This window comes from Hemiscyllium ocellatum, chromosome 37 (genome assembly GCF_020745735.1).
Source record: "Hemiscyllium ocellatum isolate sHemOce1 chromosome 37, sHemOce1.pat.X.cur, whole genome shotgun sequence".
NCBI lineage: Eukaryota > Metazoa > Chordata > Chondrichthyes > Orectolobiformes > Hemiscylliidae > Hemiscyllium > Hemiscyllium ocellatum.
Window position 1 is genome coordinate 40,214,173 of NC_083437.1, and position 23,275 is coordinate 40,237,447.

General features: G+C 41.7%; 1 protein-coding gene across 1 annotated transcript in view; it reads left to right on the forward strand.

Moving 5' to 3' along the window:
• Positions 1-23,275, forward strand: part of ctnnbip1 (catenin, beta interacting protein 1) — a 119,869-nt gene that overhangs the window by 38,562 nt on the left and 58,032 nt on the right. Inside the window, exons 2-3 of the mRNA XM_060852101.1 lie at positions 8,465-8,588; positions 19,927-20,017. Of these exons, the coding sequence (XP_060708084.1) occupies positions 8,493-8,588; positions 19,927-20,017 (187 nt within the window). The 5' untranslated portion in view covers positions 8,465-8,492. The remainder of the gene's footprint in view (positions 1-8,464; positions 8,589-19,926; positions 20,018-23,275) is intronic.

The following is a 23,275-nucleotide window of genomic DNA, read 5'->3' on the forward strand; positions in this document are numbered from 1 at the left end:
GCAAAACCGCCCTACTTCTGTATTTTTCTATTCCCTTTGAAGTAAAGGCTAACATTCCATTTGCCTTCCCTTTTACCCGCTTAACTTGGATGCTAGCGTTTTGTGATTCATGGGCAAGAGCTCCCAAATCCCTCTGCTCCATTGTTTTCTGCAGTTTTTCATCCAACTAAATAGTATTCACCTCTTCTATTCTTTGTGCCAAAACGTTTTTGTGTTTTCCCACATTATATAACATCTACCAAGTTCTTTCCTACTTGCTTAGCCTGTCGAAATCCCTCTGCAGACTCTGTGTAATCCTCGCTGCTTGCCTTCTCACCTATTTTTATGCCATTCACAATTTGGCTATAGTACATTCACTTTACTCATTCAAGTCATAGAATTATTTGTGGCCATTTTACAGCCAATGAAGCACATTTTGAAATTGTTGTAAAGTAAGAACTGTGGAAGTCAATTTACATTAAACACCTACAAACAAATGTGTGGTAGTGGCCAGTTAATCTCCTTTTATTCATGTTGTTTGTCAGATAAATATTGACCAGGGCAAAATGTGTGAATTGCATTTGAAAATGGAATGCCTTAATGCTCCCTTAAATTAGGGGAGTGCTCTTATGCATTAGTCCCTTCTTTTTAATGATGCATAGAATCAACTTATGCATTTGCAAATTCTGGTGCACGTAAATGGTTTGAGTTTTTATTATAGACTTGATTTTGTGGCATTACACATCACATTACGTTGTCAAGGAGAACCATTGTCCGGCTGAAAGTTTTTGTAGCAGATTCTAAAGATAATGAAGTCTCTATCGCCAGGCAGTAATTTTATACCATGCCAATATCAGCTGAAAGTCAGCACCTGTTAACAGTAGAACAGCTAGGGTGAGGTATTCGCACCTGTTAGTTTAAGGTGGTCAGTCTTAAAGCTGATGGTTTCTGCTTGATGCATGACACTTGAATACACAGCATCAATTCTGACAAATTAGTTTGCAGAGGTTTGTAACTTGGCAGGCATCTTGCAAACAGGACGCCACTTCTGCCAAAGGCAGAAACATGTCCTTTCATGTCGTCTGTTCTGCTGCATCCAATCTCCTGAAAAACTCCAAAACAAAAAAGGGGCTTGGGTTGCAGTATCCCATGTCATTTCACCTGCAGCAGCTGATGCAATCTTGAACAATGGGTCAGAATTTCAAGCCCATATTGCAGCTATAGCACGGGATTTCAAAATGTAGCTGTTTGTTGATTCTAAATTATTTTCATACAATTCTCAATCTCTCCCCTGATCTCCCCAAAAGAAAACCTTGGACACTAACTCCTGCTTAAATTTTGTGTAAGCCAATCTCCCTTTGTCACCTTAACCATTTGACATTTTATTAACGATTGCTGTCTGGGGTCAGTGTCATTGACATTTCAGTATTGTGCCAGCGCAGGCAGGTGCTGCTTTCCAGCAGAGGTCACTGGATAGTGATCTGGTGTAGGAATGCTGACTAATTTCTTCTCCCTCCCCTATGGATGCACAGGCTAGTTACTGTGCCTGATCGCTGCTCCAGCACAAACGGGAATTGAACTATTGCCCACAGTTGTTTTGCAGTACAGTGTTTGATCAGGTGGATGACTTTGCCCACTAGATCCCCACTCCTCAAGTGAATTTGTCTACACTGGAAACCTGCTTATAATGTGCACTAATTTGTAATTCTAACTTTCAAATCAGAAGCTATTGATGCAGACTGACTGGGATGAGTGTGCAGATTCACACTGGTAAAATACAGATTGAGGACTGTGTTAAGAAGGGCTTTATGCAAAAAGTACTTAACAACTGGAATGGACTATTGTGATGGCAAATAACTTGGATTCATTTAGAGAACAATTGAATAATGTGTTGGAAAGGGTGGAAAATCTTAGGTTGCTCCATGAGCCCAAGTTAGTCCAGCCTTGCTTCATAACCAGTGTCACCAATTTGTGTTGATGGAACCCAATTTTACTAAATCATGGACATGAGCATCAGACCTCACGATTCTTCATTGTATCAGTTCTGGGGATTGAATATCTCCTGCACAGCCCAGTAGCCAAGCTGCTTGCACTATTCATGATGTTGTCCAAATACAACAATGTTAAGTTCCAGCATGGTATCCCATCATTCATACTCCATTGACTTAGAGTCACAAGCACAGAAACAGATTGTTTTGTCCGACTTGTCCATGTTACTCAAACTAAACTAATCCCATTTGCTGCAGACTTATTAAGTTTCAGTCTGTTTCCATTGATTACTGATCCACAGTCACAAATGTAACTCTTATATCCTTAGCTAATTCAACATGATAATCTGTTGCTGTCCTTGTGGTTATTTGTTTTTACTGAACATCACATTGTTTAATTCAAAGATTAAAAATTAATGTTCTGTCCATAAATATGACCGTGTGTTTCCAGTTGCCTGTTACTTCAACATGCCACCATGTTCCCGTATCAAAATTTCTGTCTCCGGAGTGTTGCAGTACTCCAGTGAAGCTCAACACAAGATGGAGGAACAACATCTCGTCTTCCACCTGGGTACTGTACAGCCCTCAGGAGCTGTTCAAATTGAGCTGAACAGTTTTAGAGCATGAACATCAGCTTCCTTTCTATTGATTACCCGGACTATCCCAGGTCATGTCAGTGAAATGTTTTGTTTTTAGCACAACCAACACATTTTCAACTGCTTCTCTTCACTGGCCTGCGATCACCAATCCCTTTGCCTGCCTTTTTTATTGCTCTCTCTCTCTCTCTCTCGCCTCCTTTACCTATTCGCCTGCTGCTTTCTCCCATATCCTCCACACCAGTTCAAACACCACCTTTTCCTCACTGCTTCTAGTTCTGAAGGATCATAGAACTCAAAATTTTAACAAAATGAGATACAGTGAAAAGTATTGTTTTGCATGCTAACCAAACAAATCGTACCATACATAAGTACATCAGGGTAATAGAACAGAATGCAGAATATGTTACAGCTACAGAAAAGCTGCAGAGAAAGATCAACTTTAATACACGACTGGTCTGTTCATAACTCTGATATCAGTGGGGAAGAAACCGTTCTTAAATCTGTTGGTACATGTTTTTAACTTTTGTATCTTCTGCCTGATGGAAGAAGGTGGAAGAGAGTATGACTGGGATGGGAGGCATCTTTGATTATATTGGCCGCTTTCCCAAGGCAGCAAGTACTGATGGATTCAATGGAGGGAAAATGCTGCCAGACCTGCTAAGTTTCTCCTGCAATTTTTGTTTTTGTTTGTTTTAAAAAAAAAACTGGCTTCCATTTGTACAGTGTTTTTACTGATGTCTGAATGTCCCAAATATGAAGAACCTTTGAAGTGTAATCATTGTAATGAAGGAAATACAAGAAAGGGAACTTTGCTGGAGCAGAAGCCACCATGATTATACCAAGCGTTGATGAGTGTCGCTTAATGCGACCGTAATAGGTTACAGGCAGCAGAGAATGGAATAATCTCAAACTTAGAGTGCGGAAAATGGGCCTGCATGGCAGTGCAGCATTGGAGTAGTCAAATGGCAGGCTTGCATTTGGGTAGACTTATGCAGGTTAAAGTCTTATTATTGGATATGTGTCTGCAGATTCATCTCCGAACCAAAGACTGCTTGGTTGACTGGAAAGTGTTTTGGGGCAACCAATTATTTTGGAAGGTGCGGCATAAACTTAAATCTTTCTTTTCCTCCTATGACATTGGAGAATGGCACTCTGGATTAGAGTGGTGCTGGAAAAGCACAGCAGTTCAGGCAGCATCCAAGGAGAGAGAAATCGACGTTTTGGGCAAAAGCCCTTCATCAGGAATACAGGCAGAGTGCCTGAAGGGTGGAGAGATAAATGAGAGGTGGGTGGGGGTGGGGAGAAAGTAGCATAGAACAATAGGTGAGTGGGGAAGGGGATGAAGGTAATAGGTCAGGGAGGAAGGTAGAATGGATAGGTGGAAAAGAAGATAGGCAGGTAGGACAAGTCATGGGACAGTGCTGAGCTGGAAGTTTGGAACTGGAGTGAGGTGGGGGAAGGGGAAATGAGGAAACTGTTGAAGTCCACATTGATGCCCTGGGGTTGAAGTGTTCCGAGGTGGAAATGAGGCGTTCTTTCTCCAGGTGTTGGGTGGTGAGGGAGCGGCGGTGAAGAAGGCCCAGGACCTCCATGTCCTCGGCAAAGTGGAAGGCGGAGTTGAAATTTGGGCCACAGGGCAATGTGGTTGATTGATGCAGATGTCCCAGAGGTGTTCCCCAAAGCGCTCTGCTAGGAGGCATCCAGTCTCCCCAAGGTAGAGGAGACTGCATTGGGAGCAATGGATACAATAAATGATATTGGTGGATGTGCAGGTAAAACTTTGGATGTGGAAGGCTCCTTTCGGGCCTTGGATGGAGGTGAGGGAGGAGGTGTGGGCGCAGGTTTTGCAATTCCTGCGGTGGCAGGGGAAGATGTCAGAATGGGGGATGGGTTGTAGGGGGGACGTGGACCTGACCAGGTAGTCACGGAGGGAACAGTCTTTGCGGAAGGTGGAAAGGGGTGGGGAGGGAAATATATCTCTGGTGGTGGGGACCGTTTGGAGGTGGCGGAGACGTCGGCGGATGATTTGGTTTATGCAAAGGTTGGTAGGGTGGAAGATGAGCACCAGGGCCGTTCTGTCCTTGTTATGGTTGGAGGGGTTGGGTCTGAGGGCGGAGGTGCAGGATGTGGACGAGATGCGTTGGACGGTATTTTTAACCACGTGGGAAGGAAAATTGCGGTCTCTAAAGAAGGAGGCCATTTGGTGTGTTCTGTGGTGGAACTGGTCCTCCTGGGAGCAGATACGGCGGAGGTAGAGGAATTGGGAATACGGGATGGCGTTTTTGCAGGAGGTAGGGTGGGAAGAGGTGTAATCCAGGTAGCTGTGGGGAGTTGGTGGGTTTGTAAAAAATGTCGGTTGTCATTAATGGAGATGGAGAGGTCCAGGAAGGGGAGGGAGGTGTCAGAGATAGTTCAGGTAAATTTAAGGTCAGGGTGGAATGTGTTGATGAAGTTGATGAATTGTTCAACCTCCTCGCGGGAGCACGAGGTGGCGCCAATGCAGTCAATGTGTGGATGATGAATGGAATAGAACCAAGGCTGGTTCAACCTGAGTCAGTGTGTTGTCCAACAACAAGATTATTACCTTGTCGCCCATGGTACAAAATATACAATTGATTCATGTAACCTCATTTTGCAGATTCAAGGTGATTAAACTTGACTTCAGTAGATATTGAATTCTGACTGGACTATTAGCTCAGAGGCCTGTTCTCTAATATTTGAGTAGCTTTTTTTACAAGTTAATTTGATGTCCAGAAAGTATATTGAAGCAAGTTCCTTTTAGCCTAACCTCTACACGTGATCTACATGAACTTCAGTAAGGCATTCCTCATGGGAGATTGGTTAACAAGATTAAATCTCATGGAATACAGGAAGAACAAGCCGTTTGGATACAGAACTAGCTCAAAGGTAGAAGTCCGAGGATGGTGGTGGAAGGTTATTTTTTCAGACTGGAGGCCTGTGACCAGCGGAGTGCCACAAGGATCTGTGCTGGGTCCACTATTTTTCATCATTTATATAAATGATTTGGATGTGAGTATAAGAGGCATAATTAGTAATTTTGCAGATGACACCAAAATTGGAAGTGTAGGGGACAGCGATTACAATGGGATCTTGGTCAGATGGACCAATGGGCTGAGGAATGGCAGATGGAGTTGAATTTAGATAAATGTGAGGTGCTGCATTTTGGAAAGGCAAATCTTAGCAAGACTTATACACTTAATGGTAAGGTCCAAGGAAGTGTTGCTGAACAAAGAGATCTTGGTGTGCAAGTTCATAGCTCCTTGAATGTGGAGTCGCAGGTAGATAGGATAGTGAAGAAGGCATTTGGTATGCTTTCCTTTATTGGTCAGGGTATTGAGTACAGGAGTCGGGAGGTCATGTTGCAGCTGTACAGGACAATGGTTAGACCACTGTTGGAATATTGTGTGCAATTCAGGTCTCCTTCCTATCGGAAAGATGTTGTGAAACTTGAAAGGGTTCAGAAAAGATTTGCAAGAATGTTGCCAGGGTTGGAGGGTTTGAGCTATAGGGAGAGGCTGAATAGGCTAGGGCTGTTTTCCCTGGAGTGTCGGAGACTGAGGGGTGACCTCATAGAGGTTAATAAAATCATGAGGGGCTTAGGTAGGGTAAATAGCCAAAGTCTTTTTCCTGGAGTGGGGAAGTCCAGAACTAGAGGGCATAGGTTTAGGGCGAGAGGGGAAAGATATAAAAGGGAATTAAGGGACAGCCTTTTCATGCAAAGGGTAGTGCGTGTGTGGAATGAGCTGCCAGAGGATGTGGTAGAGGCTGGTACAATTACAGCATTAAAGGGCATTTAGATGGGTATATGAGTAGGAAGGGTTTAGAGGGATATGGGCAGAGTGCTGGCAAATAGCACTAGATCAGATTAGGATATCTGGTCAGCAAGGACAAGTTGGACCGAAGGGTCTGTTTCCATGCACTATGTCTCTATGACTATGACTCTATCACAAGTCAGTTTGTTCAAGATCTGACTCTGTCGACTACATATATTTTATTTGAAATCTAAACTGAAAAATAGAAGTTTGAACTGTTTTGCAAAGACTGAACCAGTTTTTTTTAAATAACTGTAAGCAGAAACTGCACCTTCTGGTGTTCGCTCATTGGCTGCATGACCATGCGACTTTTGGAAAGCTGGATTTGATACTTTTATGAGGTTAGCTGACATGAGTTGCTTTTGGGTTGGAAGGCAAAATTGCCCATCAGTATTGGTTTTAAGTAGCCGTATGTCACAGAACAGAGAAGCAAGCAGTTGCACTCAGATTCCACTCCTCCCCCCACCACCAAAAAGCCGACAGGCAAGCCAGATCTCCTCTTACCCACCTCTACAAGACTCTGAAAGGAAAAGACTCTTCCAAACTCGATCAAGACCTACATCCAACTGATTAGCCACTGAACGGAGGATTGCCCCTGGTTGACAGCAGTGGTATCACCACCGAAACAAAACAAAGTGAGCAAGTCACTTTAATTCCCCTTGTGGTTTGGACTCATGATCCACATAATTTTTATTCCTTTTTGCCTATATTTTCCAATCTCAATATTTCTGCCAAGCTGTCAGTCTTGTTCAACCCATTTGTGAGCGAGTGCGTGCATGTTTGGATTTAAAGAGGCTATTGTTTAAGTTAATGATGACTCATGGGGTTTGATTTCCAGTGCTCCCTCCCATCTGGGTTGTGACACCACAAACAGCAATGTGGGGGTGACAGGGTAGTTTAATTCAGTAATATTACCTATTCAGGATAAATACTGGAAAATATTTGAGAAGTAAATACTGTTCCATGCTGGAATAGTACTGTGGATTCTCTACACATGCCTGAGGGGCAGACTCCACTTCAGTTCAACATCTCTTCTGAAGTAGTGTTGTTCTGATTAATGTAGCATTACCTCAGGCTAACGCTCTAGTGCAGTGTATGTTCCAGACTCTAGACCATTTTGACTTGGGGGAGTACACTTTCCAGAGCAAAGTATAATTATTATAACACTTCCAAATTTGGGGATTGACCCTGGGGCTTCATATCTACAAGAAATACAGTGCTTTGGTGTCAAAATACTTTCATTTCCTAATTACAGGTGTTGACTTCATGTTTTCTACACCAAAGCAATTTTTAAATTATATACATTACCCTGATTTTTGGTTAATGAAAATACATAGTTCCTTGAAAGTGGAGTTGCAGGTGGATAGGTTAGTGAAGAAGTGTTCGGTACACTTACCACTAATGATCAGTGTTTTGAGTGAAGGAGTTGGGATGTTATGTTGCAGCTGTACAGGACATTGGTGAGGCCACTTTTGGAATGCTGTGTTCAGTTCTAGGAAAGATGTTGTGAAACTTGAAAAGGTTCAGCAAAGATTTACAAGGATGTTGCTGGAGCTGGAGGACTTGAGCTTTAGAGAGAGGCTGAATAGGCTGGGGCTGTTTTCCCTGGAGTGTCAGAGGCTGAGAGGTGACCTTATAGAGGCTTATAAGATCATGAGGGGTATGGATAGGGTGAACAGCCAAAGTCTTTTCCACAGGGTGGGGGAACTCGAGAGCATAGGTTTAAAGTGAGAGGGAAAAGATTTAAAAGAGACCTAAGAGGCAGTGTTTTGATGCAGAGGGTAATACATGTATAGAATGAGCTGCCAGAGGAACTGGTGGACGCTGGTACAATTACAACATTTTAATGGTTCTCTGGATGGGTATGTGAATAGGAAGGGTTTAGAGGGATGTGGGCCAAATGCTGGCAAATGGAAGTAGATTTATTTGATATCTGGTTGGTGTGGATGAGTTGGACCGAAGTGTCTGTTTCCATGCTGTGCATCTGTATGACTCTATGATATTGTGAAGGAAGAAAAGGTTCAAAAATATGGTACTTAAAGAACATTTTTTCTTCTCATTTAAGTGATAACAGAGCGGCTGGAGCTGAGCAGATGAACCGTGAAGGTGCCCAGGAGAAGAGTCCTGAAGAGATGTATATCCAGCAGAAAGTGCGAGTGCTGCTGATGTTGAGGAAGATGGGATCAAATGTGAGTGATGAACCTCGTATGAATGTTATTTCTAATATTTAATCAATCTTTGTTAATAGAATAATAGGATGGCATTGTGTGGTTGGGGGGCTATACGACCAATCATACCTGCACTGGCTGTTTGGCAGAGCTTTTGACAACTTGTATTTATATAGCAGCTTTAATGAAATGAACCATCCCAAGGTAGTTTAGAGCAGCATCATAACCAACATGACACTGAGCCACTTAATAGATATTAGGCTGATTTTGAGAAATGTCTTGAGGAACAATTACAAGATAGAAAGATGGAGAGATGTAGGGAGGCTTTTTGGAGATTGAAGCCTTGACATCCGAAAGCATGGCATAGTATAGCAAATAAAATTGGGGATGTACTTGAGACCAAAATTACTGGATTGAGGATATCTTAAGGTGGGAAGGGGTGTGTTGGGCTGGACAAGATAGCAAGTCTATGGCTTGTAAATGAGAATTTTAAAATCTCGGAACTGGACTTTGTCGCATGCAAAGTCACAGGTAGCAGAGTTTTGAATGACCTCCAGTTTAAGGAGGGTAGAAGATGGTCTATCAGCCAGGAGCAGGTTAGAGTAGTTGGGCTTGGAAGTAAGGAAAGCTTGCATGACGGATTCCGCAGCAGATGAATTGAGGTGGGTGAAGTCAGATGAAGTTATGGAGCTGGAAATAGGTGATGGCATGAATATGAGTAGGGAGCTCAACTCAAGTTCAAACATGACACCGAGGTTGTGATCAGTCTGGTTTAGTCTGAGCGTCACCAGGGAGAAGGCTGAAGCTGCAGTTACAGAATGAAGTTGGGAGCAGGGACTTAAAACAATGACTTCAGTCTTCTCAATTCTAATTGGAGGCAATTTCAGATATCAAGCATTGGATTAGAGATGAGTAGTCTAATAATTTAGCACTAACCAATTAATAGCATTCTCCTCTCTTTTACCCATAGCCCTGTACATATACTGTTCCCTTTTCCATAAGTCTGTTCAGGTGAATGTGGTCAAAATCTGACTTCATATTTTGTGCAGTCTTAATTTATTTTTAATTTGCAGGATATGGGTATCGCTAGCAAGGCCAACATTTATTGCCTTGAAAAGGTGTTGGTGTTGAACCTCTGCAGTCCATAGCAGTAGTTACACCCATGGCACAGTTAGAGAATTCCAAGGTTTTGACACTGTGACGCTAAAGGCATTGCAGTATATTTCCAACTCAGTGGTGTGTGGCCTGGATAGGAACCTGGTGGTGTTCCCATGTATCTGCTGCTTTTGTCCTTCTAGGTGGTAGATATTGTAGGTTGAGAGAGTGCTGTCTGAGGAGTCTTGGTGAGGTATTGCACAGCAAATTGTAGACGGATGCACGCTGCTGTCACTGTACTTTGATGATGGTGGGAATAAATGTTGAAAGATGAGATGTCAAATCAAGTGAGCTGCTTTGTCCTGAATGGTGTTAAGCTCTTGAATGTTATTGGAGGTAAACTCAAACAATCAAGAGGAGATTATTCCATCACACGCCTGATTTGGTGCCTTAGTGTTGGTAGTCAGGTTTGAGGAGTCAGGAGGTGAGTTATTTGTCACAGAAGTTAACCTCTGACCTGCCCTTACAAACACAGTATTTTTATGGTTGATCCAATTCAGTTTCTGGTCAATGGTAACCACCGGGCTGATAATCACAGGTCAGCAAATGTAATGCCACTGAATGTCAAAAGCCAATGATTGAACTCCCTGTAGTTGGAGATGGTCATTGCCTGGCAGTTGTAGAGGGCAGAACTGACTTGCCACTTATCAGCCTTTATTTGAATGCTATCCAGGTCTTGCTGTGTTTGAACATGTACTGCTTCACTCTCTGAGTTATTACAGTTGATGCTGAACATTATGCGATTATTAGCAAACACCCTCACATCTGACCTTCTACTGGAAGAAAGGTCATTGATGAAGCAGCTGCAGATGGTTGAACCTCAGACACTACCCTGTGGAACTCCTGCAGAGATGTCTGTCGTTAAGATAGTTAACCTGCAACAACCACACCCATTGGCCTTTGAATTTAGCAACAACTCCAGAGAGATTCCTCCCTGGTTCCCATTGATTCCAGTTTTGCTATGTCCCTTGATGCCACACTAAGTCAAATGCTAAGCTTGTTGTCAAGAGCAGTCACCCTTACTTCCCTCTTAAATTCAGATTTTTTTTTGTCCATGTTTGGACCAATTCATGCTCTAGAAATATGTTTGAGAGTATGGGTGTTAAATGAGCATTTGTTAATAAAGCCATAGGGATAACACAACACATGACTATTCAACCATTCTCTGACCAATACTGAATTTAGATATAATTACTTAAGAACTGACAGTTGGGGAAGTCAGAAATTCGGTCTCAGTTTTGCAGCTAACTGCTGGTAACAATATTCAGGTGACAGTAATATTTGTTAAATACCTAATTCATAATTCAAAGGACCAAAACACAGGGAGCTAGGAATTTTAGCCAGCTCTGTGAAACCTCATGAAAATATATGCTTAGGTTAAGTGACAACCCATGAAACTAATTTTAATCTCTCCTTTGTGTGCTTTTTGATATGGAGAGAAATAGAAGTCACTCATGCAACAACTTGTCTGGTATTAAAGCCCTTCAGGGTTTATGGTACTCCAGAGTGAAATGCATTTGATATAGTCATGTAACAAAACATTATTCTTGTGTAACAAACCAGATCTTAAATGGCAAGTCAATAAATGTGGATTTTATTGTACTCGTGAGAGCTAGACACATAATCATAACCACACTGCTTGTTGGTTATTCTTTATCCCTTGTTTTTGAAATGAATTTTGCATTCAACAGGGCAAACTCACTAGACTGTGCATGTAACTGTGAAAGGGCAGTGCCTGTGAGTCTCCAGTTCACTGGATTTACTGGAGGGGCTTGACTGGGGTAGGTGGGGGGTCAAAATAATGTCTCTTCAGGGTCTTGAGAGTTTTTTGACCACTTTGCAGCAGCTCCTAGATGGTGCATCCATCCACTGTAAGTGCCAGCTGTTTTGTTCTGTTTGATGTCAAACTGCTTGAGTGTTGTTTGGAGCTGCAGTCATTCAGACAGGACTGTATTCTATCTCACTCCCTACTTTGTTCTTTGTAGAAGATTAATAGGCTTTGGGGAATCAGAAGGCAGGTTGTTTATGGCTGAATTCCCAATGTCTTGATCTTGCAGCCGCAGTTTTTACTTAGGAATTTATTGCTGTTCTTTCTTTGTCGCTGGATCAAAATACTGGAACTCCCTCCTTAATGGTAATGTGGGTATACCTACAGCAAACGGACTGCTGTTGTTAAAGAAGGCAGCTCACCAGTGTGAGACTTAGGAAACCATTTTCAAGCAACAATAAATGCTGGCCCAGCCAGCCACACCCACATCTTGTGAATGAATTGTGAAAAATTATCATTGGCATAGTTAGGTTTTTGGTCGATTTGAACCTCTGAGGTTGATGATACAACCCTTCAGAAACCCATATAAACTGTCCACCTTTACATTAGATGTGCCCAGCAAAATAAAAGTTTGTAATTTGTGATTTTCAAATATTTTGGTCCTTCTATTTTATAACAATGAGCTGTTTCTAATTGACATGTAGTTCTCTAATTTACAGTGCATCTGCGAAGGAACTTCATGAGTATCTCTTGTCTGTGCCCCAGTTAAGGCGATTTTTTTTTTCTGAGCTGGAGCTTCTCCAACATTGTATGAAGATGTGTATCGCCTAATAATGCAGCAGAGTAGCATTATGGAAAGGTTGCAAAATATGCAGATAAGAATGAGGAAGAGCATCTCCTGGGCTCTCAGCGAGCTGCAGATGGCTGTCAATGTTTACAGAATTACATCTTAATTTTAAGAAGGTAGCCCTGTTTAAAGTAAACTTAATTCCTCTCTTTTTCACGTATTATCTTCATTATCTCATTTTGTTTTAAAGCTTTGACTCCTACTTGCAAAATGATTCACTCAAACCCTGCATTTTCTCATCAAAATGGATGTTCGTCATGCAACAGCCTAGACTGCGGGTTATTTGACTTGGTGCTGTTTATGATTTTTATTTGAAGATGGCACTAATATCTGTTTAGTTTTGCAAAACTCTTAAACTATGAGCAGAGGCTCAAGATTAAATCATTTCTATAAAAGAAAGTCATAGATGTACTCTGGAATGAAAATGGTCCTATTTGCTGTAGATCAGCCCTGCCATTTTAAGAAATGTCTTGTTTGATTGCCATTCTCTTTAAATCTAGTGCATTCTGAAGATTTAACATGGCTCAGGGATGGGCAGGACTGGCAGCTTAATGTTCCAGGATACAAATGCTACAGGAAGGATAGAGGGGGAGGCAAGATAGGAGGGGGAATGGCATTTTTGATAAGACATATAGCATTACAGCTGTACTTAGGGAGGATATTCCTGGAAATACATCCAGGGAAGTTATTTGGGTGGAACTGAGAAATAAGAAAGGGATGATCACCTTATTGGGATTGTATTATAGACCCCCTAATAGTCAGGGAAATTGAGAAACAAACTTGTAAGGAAATCTCAGCTATCTGTAAGAATAATAGGGTGGTTATGGTAGGGGATTTTAACTTTCCAAACATCGACTGGGACTGCCCTAGTGTTAAGGGTGTAGGTGGAGAGGAATTTGTTAAATGTGTTTAAGAAAATTTTCTGATTCAGTGTGTGGATGGGCAAAACTTGACCTACTCTTGGGAAATAAGGCAGGGTAGGTGACTGAGGTGTCAGTGAGGGACCACTTTGGGGCCAGTGACCATAATTCTATTAGATTTAAAATAATGATGGAAAAAGATAAACCAGATCTAAAAGTTGAAGTTCTAAATTGGAGAAAGGCCAATTTTGACGGTATTAGGCAAGAACATTTGAAAGCTGATTGGGGGCAGATGTTTGCAGGTAAAGGGACGGCTGGAAAATGGGAAGCCTTCAGAAATGAGATAACGAGAATCCAGAGAAAGTGTATTCCTGTCAGGGTGAAATGAAAGGCTGGTAGGTATAGGGAATGCTGGATGACTAAAGAAATTGAGGGTTTGGTTAAGAAAAAGAAGGAAACATATGTAGGATATAGACAGGATAGATCGAGTGAATCCTTAGAGTATAAAGGTAGTAGGAGTATACTTAAAAGGGAAATCAGGAGGGCAAAAAGGGGACATGAGATAGCTTTGGCAAATAGAATTAAGAAGAATCAAATACATTAAGACCAAAAGGGTAACTAGAGAGCGAATAGGGCCCTTCAAAGATCAGCAAGGTGGCCTTTGTGTGGAACCGCAGAAAATGGGGGAGATACTAAACGAGTATTTTGCATCAGTATTTACTATGGAAAAGGATATGGCAGATATAGACTGTAGGGAAATAGATGGTGACATCTTGCAAAATGTCCATATTACAGAGGAAGATGTGCTGGATGTCTTGAAACGCATAAAGGTGGATAAATCCCCAGGACCTGATCAGGTGTACCCTAGAACTCTGTAGGAAGCTAGCGAAGTGATTACTGGGTCTCTTGCTAAGATATTTGTATCATCACTAGTCACAGATGAGGTGCAGGAAGACTGGAGGTTGGCAAACGTGGTGCCACTGTTTAAGAAAGGCGGTAAAGACGAGCCAGGGAACTATAGACTAGTGAACCTGACGTCAGTGGTGGGCAAGTTGTTGGAGGAAATCCTGAGGGACAGGATGTACATGTATTTGGTAAGGCATGGACTAATTAGGGATAGTCACATGGCTTTGTGCATGGGAAATCATGTCTCACAAACTTGATTGAATTTTTTGAAGAAGTAACAAAGAAGATTGATGAGGGCAGAGCAGTAGATGTGATCTATATGGACTTCAGTAAGGTGTTCGATAAGGTTCCCCATGGGAGACTGATTAACAAGGTTAGATCTCACGGAATACGGGGAGAACTAGCCATTTGGATAGAAGGTAGAAGACAGAGGGTAAAAGCAAGTTACTGCGGATGCTGGAATCTGAAACCAAAAGAGAAAATGCTGGAAAATCTCAGCAGGTCTGGCAGCATCTGTAAGGAGAGACGTTTCGTGTCTAACTGACCCTTTGTCAAAGCTTTGACAAAAGGTCAGTTAGACATGAAACGTCAGTTCTTTTCTCTCCTTACAGATGCTGCCAGAGCTGCTGAGATTTTCCAGCATTTTCTCTTTTGGTAGAAGACAGAGGGTGGAGGGTTGCTTTTCAGACTGGAGGCCTGTGACCAGTGGAGTGCCACAAGGATTGGTGCTGGGCTCTCTACTTTTTGTCATTTACGTAAATGATTTGGATGCAAGCATAAGAGGTACAGTTAGTAAGTTTGCAGATGACACCAAAATTGAAGGTGTAGTGGACAGCGAAGAGGGTTAACTCAGATTACAACAGGATCTTGGCCAGATGGGCCAATGGGCTGGGAAGTGACAGATGGAGTTTAATTCCGATAAATGCAAGGTGCTGCATTTTGGGAAAGCAAACCTTAGCAGGACTTATACACTTAATGGTAAGGTCCTAGGGAGTGTTGCTGAACAAAGAGGCCTTTGAGTGCAGGTTCATAGCTCCTTGAAAGTGGAGTCGCAGGTAGATAGGATATTGAAGAAGGTGTTTAGAATTTATTGGTCAGAGTATTGAGTACAGGAGTTGGGAGGTCAGGTTGCAGCTGTACAGGACATTGGTTAGGCCACTGTTGGAATATTGCGTGCAATTCTGGTCTCCCTCCTGTCGGTAAGATGTTGTGAAACTGGAAAGGATTCAGAAAAGATTTACAAGGATATTGCCAGGGTTGGAGGATTTGGGCTATAGGGAGAGGCTGAACAGGATGGGGCTGTTTTCCCTGGAGCATCGGAAGCTGAGGGGTGACCTTATAGAGGTTTACAAAATCATGAGGGTCATGGATTGGATAAATAGACAAAGTCTTTTCCCTGGGGTAGGGGAGTCCAGAACTAGAGAGCATAGGCTTAGGGTGAGCGGGGAAAGATATAAAAGAGACCTAAGGGGCAACTTGTTCACGCAGAGGGTGGTACGTGTATGGAATGAGCTGCCAGAGGAAATGGTGGAGGCTGGTACAATTGCAATATTTAAGAGGCATCTGAATGGTTATATGAATAGGAAGGGTTTGGAGGGATATGAGCTGGGTGCTGGCAGGTGGGATTCAATTGGGTTGGGATGTCTGGCCAGCATGGACGAATTGGGTGGAAGAGTCTGTTTCCACGCTGTACATCTCTATGACTCTATATGGTATATTTCAGTGCAAGGTTTCTGAACATAGAAAGAACTATCAAGTATTTTAAGCGCCTGTTGGTGCACCAGTAATAGGGTGAGATCAAGGGAGCTTCCAGCATATTAGGGAGAATGAAGCCAGTTTCAACCAATGTTTTCTCAGTATGCAAACTGCGTTTTGAAAATAGGCACTTAATTGTTAAATCAAGTCATAAATAAGTCTGAATTAGTTAGAAGTTTTGCTTTAATATCTGTTGGCTTTAAACAAAAAACTGAATTGTGTACTTATTCCAGCCTTTGATCCTTTAGTGTCAGAAAAGGTGAGTTGTATTCACAGGGACATGGTGCACAAGCTGATCAATTTAGTTACAAAAGGTTAGAAAGCCCAGTCTCTGATATTTTTACATAAACACAAGATCTACACACATACAACTTACTAGAATAACATTGACATGGCATCACTATTGAGTTGTTCCTGAGGGGATGACAGATAACTCACGTCCTTCACCAACTTAGTAGGTTTGATTGTGGGAGAGCAGAGAGTTCTGCCTGACAATGGCTTTGAGTCCTGTTTGGCTGAGTGCCCACATGTTGTCTCTCAGGAAGACATTGCATGGAGGCTAGCTGCCAGAGTGTCAACCCTCTAGAGTTAGCCTAGAGCTTTTGAAACTCCTGGCCGCTGCTGTGATCAATGTGGGAGAAAACTCATGAGAAAGCCCAAAAGCAATTTGTTTGGGTGGGTGCTAGTTTATTAGTTACAAAAATATTGAAGGTGTGGGTGGGGAGCTGGGAAACCTTCAGGAATACATCCAACCGGAGTTGGCAAATGTTTTCTCTCGGGGAATTGCTGAGTCCAAGGGAGAGTTGTAGCTTACCTGCTTGCAGTGAATTTGAGGAGGAGAGTTGGTGGGTTACCATGAATTGAAGGAAATAGTCTCAACAGAAGCTTCATATGACACCCAAAGCAAAAAGGATTAATTTTGTGCAGCTTCTTTAAATCTGACATGCCACAGCAAAATTAGTTTAATTGAAATTATTTACTGGCTTCTGTATCATTCACCAGAAAAAAGGCACTTCCTCCAACCATTGTGTCTCGCTGAGCCTTTGTTCCCAGGTACTGAATCCTCTCTGTCTTGATGGGGTGACCGTTCTGTAAACAAGAGCCAAACCAGGGTGGATCACAGTAAAGTCCAGTTACATCCTGTCCATGTATCTGAAGGTGCCTGTGTAGCTCATTACTGTCCAGTGACCTTGGCTGATTTCCTTCCCATCCTCCCATGCTCAGAGTCAGCAGTCAGGGAGAGTAACAATTGGTCTGTTTGGACCATGGCGTAGATTTTCAATCTTGAAGATTCATTTATTTAGCCCCTTTATATTTTGTTTTCAGCATAATTGCAGTGTGGCGTTTTTGCTGTTGTAAAGTAAAATTGAACACAACTCCACTAGGATAGACCATAACATATGCTTGCTTGCAACAGCAGTAGTGTTGTACAGTGTAATACTTCAGTTATGATAGTCAGAACCATAAGTCTCTTCTGAATTCTGAATTGTGCTGTTTTCCTGCAGAGGATTACAGAGTAAAGTTAAATTTCCTGTGGTGGTTTTCCTGCCATTGCTACAACACAGTGAAACCAGTCAAAAAATTAACCCCTTTGATGCAAGAGTTAGGAACATGCTATCCAAAGTAAGTCTGACTATGCATAACTAGGCAGGCTTGTATAGATTCTGAAGGGAAAATGGTACACTTCTCAAGGAAAGAAAGCTGAAATAATTGAGGCAGCACAGGAGCAAGTGATAATCAACCTAATATATACCTATTATTTGTTCTGGGTGAAACAAAACGGTTGCTGGAAATATGAAACAAAAACGGAATTTGCTGGAGAAACTTAGCAGGTCTGGTAGCATTTGTGGAGAGAAAGAGTAAACATTCAGGGTTCATTGGCCCTCTCTCAGGACTCTGAGCTTTGGCTATTTGTTACAACATGGTGATCCACAGCTAATTAGCATAAAAGAGGAATTGATGTGGGTTTTTTTGGATGGGTTCATAGTATATTGATAGACTGCAACAGTCTTATTCAGTTATCTCCCTAACTGCAATGTCTAGGAAATATAGGGTAATGTAATATTTCTCTCCCCTTTATTATTTTTTTGCCTGTAGCTGCTTAATTCTTGTAACTTTGCTGATTCAGTCCATAATTGTGACTACCCATATATATGTTGACCAACTTCTGCACAAACTCATTAAAACAGAACTATTATTTTCACCCTGCTTCCCTTTGTTCTCTAGCAGAATCAATGACCACGATAATGATGTTGGTCTCGACCCCAGTTAAGTTATTCTGAATTGTGCTTGTCATTGTCCTTCACCATTGATCCTGCTGGAATTGATAATGTTAGCAGAAAGGCATTTAATTTATATGTGGCTCCTGGGCTCCTCTCTGTCATGTGTTACCTCACTCTGCGTGCAGGTGTCTAGTGATGCCAAGTTAGCAAAAGATCAGGACTGAGGCATCTCCTGGCTCACGAGATCTGAACTCTTGTCCTCTGCCCCGTTGGTCTCAGTGGCCTTCGGTAGGGAACTCTGTGCAGACTGAGCCTGATGTCTGGTTTTCTGCCAGTATTCAGCCAGATCTTTATGTTGCTCTCTTATCATAAGGGCCTAGCAGTTTCAGTTCTATCCATGCTTGTTTTATCTGTGCCCCTTTGTGCCTTGAGTATTTCAATGTGATTACTTGACAGTGGATGTTTCTAACAACTAAAGAGAAATCATTGAAATTAATTTAATCCACCATCCTATAAGGTAAGTTATTAACAAGATTTGTAAATTTTCAGTTCCTTTTGAAGAGCAAAGTCAGCCCAGAAACACACTGCTTATGTATTTGGACACACAGTGAAACACCTTGGATATGACACCTCAATGTATCGGCCTAGGCAGCATAGCAATCCTTGGAAAAATGCTAACCCTTGAGTAATAGCAACTCCTACTTGCTCTAATCGCGCTTTCAGGTTGTTGAGGTACATAAAATGAAGGATGATCGGCTACATCGAGTACTGATGCTGTCCAAGAAATAAAACTGTAGCCTAACACATCAGGACTGTAAGAAACTACAGAAGGTGGTATGCACAGGACAGACCATCACGGATGTCAACCTTCCATCCATGGATTTTATTTACACAGCTCATTGCTGTGGAAAGGCTGCCAACATCATCAAAGACCCATCACACCCCGGTAAAGATCTCCTACAACTTCTTCCATCAGGCAGAGGCTACAGAAACTCTGAACACACTCTGTCTCTCACACTCTCTCTGTCTCTGTCACTCTTCACTGTGTGTGTGTGTGTGTGTCTGTGTGTGTCTCCCTCTCTCTCTTGCTGTCTGTGTGTGTCTCCCTCTCTCTCTTGCTGTCTGTGTGTGTCTCCCTCTCTCTCTTGCTGTCTGTGTGTGTCTCTCTCTCTCTCTTGCTGTCTGTGTGTGTGTCTCTCTCTCACGCTCTCTGTCTCTGTCTCTTGCTCTCTTGCTCTCGCTCTCACTCTCTCTCTCGCTCTCTCTTCCTCCCTCCCTCTCTCCAACCGCAAATAATGCTGCTCTTGCTAAAGCTGGTCTCACCTAGCGCACACCCTATACAATGTAACCTGTATGCCTCTGTCGAAATTTTTTTTAAAACCTTTGATCTGTTCATCCTTGTTATATGATCTGCCTGTACTGCTCATAAATAAGGTACATGTGGCAATAAACCAATCAATCATGTTAAAGAGAGTTTAGGATGAGTTTTGTATTTCCTGCGGCAACGTTGGCTGCATTCGTTCCACATAAGTTATATTAACTGTTGAGCTGGGTAAACAGTGAGTCTTTTTCCAATGTTTTCTGTCTGTTTTGGTTCAAATATTTATATCCAAGTTCGTTTCAACTTGGCAGCTCCCATTTTACCTAAAGATGGTGCAAACTAGGTTGATGGGTTTATTGGTTACTTCTTGATTACTAGGTCATTTCTGTCATTTTTATGTCAATGCTTAGAGTTTTGAAAGAACTTAAACTTACTGCTTAAGAAGATCACATTTGAATGGACTTTTACTATCACAAAAGCTGCTCATCAACATTTGAAAGTAAAACAGGATCTTTATTTTAACAGCTCACTCCAAGTGAAGAAGCATTTCTCCGAACCTATGCAGGAGTAGTGAACAGCCAGCTTAGTCAACTTCCACAGCATCCGATTGATCAGGGTAAGTGAAAGATCGATTAAGAATGAGCAAACCAGCACAGAGAGTGCTGGAGAATCTCTGATCTGCCAGCATCTGTGGAGAGAGAAAGAGTTAATGTTTCAGGTCTATTATGATGACTCCTTCCGTTATGAAGAAGACTCAAAACATTAACTCTGCTTCTCTCTCTACAGGTGCTGCCAGACCAACGGCTGAGTTTCTCCAGCATTTTGTTTGTTTCAGGTTTCTAGCATCCACAATATTTTATTGTTCTGAGCGCGCATTCGTGGCAATTGGTTTTAATTCTTAGTGTTGCATATTTATATTTGATGTACAGATTTATTTTGTTAGAACCAGGCCTGATGCTGGATTAATCTTCAGTCGCATGTGGTAAATCAAGTACTGAATGTTAGCAAGTTGAGGCTGCTTTATTTACTTGGCTTACTGAGGACTTCTAATGGCTAGAGCTGAGTATTGCAGAATCATAATATGAACTGCCATCCTTGCATGATTGTAGAATATTGAAACTGTTTATGAATCTGGAACAGCTGGGAGATCTGTTGTTCTATTCCCAGCCTTAGTAAAGAACACCTTGGGATCTGAAACCTTGCCCTTATTCCTTGCAGAATAGAGATGCAAGGCTCCTTACATGCACTCGCTTCTACTTCTCTCACTCTCAGCTCGTCTATATGATATGATATAATGATTGTAGTGACCCTACAACATCTGGAATTGTGCTTTACTACTTGACAGAGGGTACTGTACGATGTTATTTCTAATAATTTGTTCCTTGACTTTTATATATTTGCCTAAAACACATTGGTCCTGAGTTTCTAATTCATTACAATTAATGTCTGCTTCTGATCAGGAAAAGCTGCTGAACATCTCTGCTTCTGTGGTTAAGCCTTTCCCCATATGGATTAAATGCCCTGCTGCTTAATCTTGTATTTCAGTTTTTCAATTTATGTAGGATTTGTATGTTTTGAGACTACATTAGACATTCATTTACAATTTAATCTGCCAAATGTACAAGTTGTTCAGACTTAAACCTGAGGCCAATATTTATGTAGCACTTTTGACAGAATGTAGTGTTTAACACTAGTATTATTTAAAAAAGACATTCAAGAACAAGGAGATAGTACAACAGATGTCCTGAAGCCTTGTCAAAGTGATCGTTTTTGAAAAGTGTCTTTATAGATTAAAGTAAATTAGATCAATCTTAAAATACGGAGTTGTAAATATGCATTGAGACTTCACTCCTAAATACTGTTGAAGGAAATGACTTGTTGACTTATTGAGTGATGTATTGATTATTAAATTCTTACCAAAGCTGTCCATGACCACAGCCATTCCTATTTCTAATCATCTCCAGCTGCACAAGGTATCTGCACGCATCTAAACTTGGTCTCTTCAATATTGCCAAATTTTAATGAATTCACCATGTTGATGCTGCCTTCAATTACTCAGGCTCTAAACTCTATTTCTGTGCCTTATTCTCGCTGCTTCTCTACCTCGCCTTCTTCCTTTAAGATACTTCCTAAAACCTATATCTTTAAACTTTCTGCCATCTGACTAATATCTCATGTGGTTCTGTCAGATTTATAATGCTGCCATGAAGCAGCTTGGTATGTGTTGTTATGTTGAAGGTGCTGTATAAATACAGATTGTTGTGAGGGGGTGATCTCTGTTGTCCTGCTCTACATAGATGGATGGGCTGCTACTGAGAGAGAGTAAGCTGACAATAGCACTTGGGGAAGAGTAGATATTTTTGCTTGTGGAGTTAGCTCATTATCAGGTGGAACATTCCCTCGGGGCAATGATGTCACTTATTGGATCTCCATAGAAGCTAGCTAATTTGAAATGTGGGTGTAAAATGAAAACTGACTTCATCCTCCCTTCGTGCCAAGAATGGGGATGAATTTGTGGTGTGTGCAGAGATGGGTTGGGTAGAAATGTGCTATAATTTTTAAATCATTTTAAATTAATTGTTAGCATTTGCTTATTTTCATAAATCGCAGCTCTTCTCAAAGAAAGACTGCATTAAAGGAAACAGGTCCAAGATTCCCCAAGGAGCCTTGTGCAATGACTCATGGGTAAATAAATTTATAAAACTCATTTTCAGGATGTGGACATTGCTGGCAAGCCTACTATTTATTGCCCCTCCCTATTTGCCACTTGTAGTGCTTTAGAACACACCAATGACTTGTGAGGCTGTTTCAGCTGACACGTAAGAGGCATTCACATTAGTGTGGAGCTATAGCCGTGTTTACATCAAGAGGTGTGCAAATGACAAATTCCTTCCCTGAGGTACATTAGTGAAATAGATGGGCTTTTACACCAATTCCACAGTCACTTTTGCTGATACTGGCCTTTATTTCCATTTTTCTAAACTGAATTTGAATTCTCAAACTGAGACCTGGGGTCTGAATGTTGGTTCTCTGGATTATTAATCGAGGCTTTTCTAACAATGCTGACCTACCATTGTCTACCAGAGACAAACTGGGTCAATGCTGGCTTTATCAGCCTCCCTGTCCAATATCTGCCCTCAGAATGAATATTGAATAGTTTCTTGTAAGCAGCTGATACCCTTTTGACCCTGTGCATATGGCTGTTTATTAATTGGGACTCTCCTCCATCTTTAAATGTGACATTTCCTCATGTACAGGAACTGGATGTTACTGCTGTTGCTGTCCATTTTGCCTAGGATGTCTCTCGTGGTGAAGATAAAGGGTTCTCTGCGGTTATTGTGCCCAAGGTCCTTAGTGCACTAGCTGGTCATAGGTCAACGGTGTTAAATTATTACCGATTGTTGTGGACCAGGCCTGACCCCCTCAAAACATTTCAAGAAGGTAGCCCAGACCTTAACTTTTCTAGTTGTTTTAAGCAGGTGTAAGGTGGATATTCCAGGAGTGAAGCAGCTGGTCACTCTTAAACAAAACAGAACTTATTTACAGACTACTGAATGAAGCATGAACAAAAGAGAACACTATATAGAATAACTTAAACTATCTGAAAACCCATCCGACCCGATAGCAACTTAATGATGCTGTTCTAATTTCCTGCAACATCCCCATAAACACACCTGTTGGCAAAAAGGTAAATTCAAACACAGGTTCTTACAACAGAGATGCGAGAGAGAGGATCAGCATGGAACCTCTCTCCACTGGAGCCGTTTCTTTGGGTCCCCAGCTAAAACTATACCAAACTAGAAAAAACCCTGAATTGGGAGATCTGAGCACTCCCCGTTCATTGTACAATGCTTTTAAAACAAAGCCTAACCCT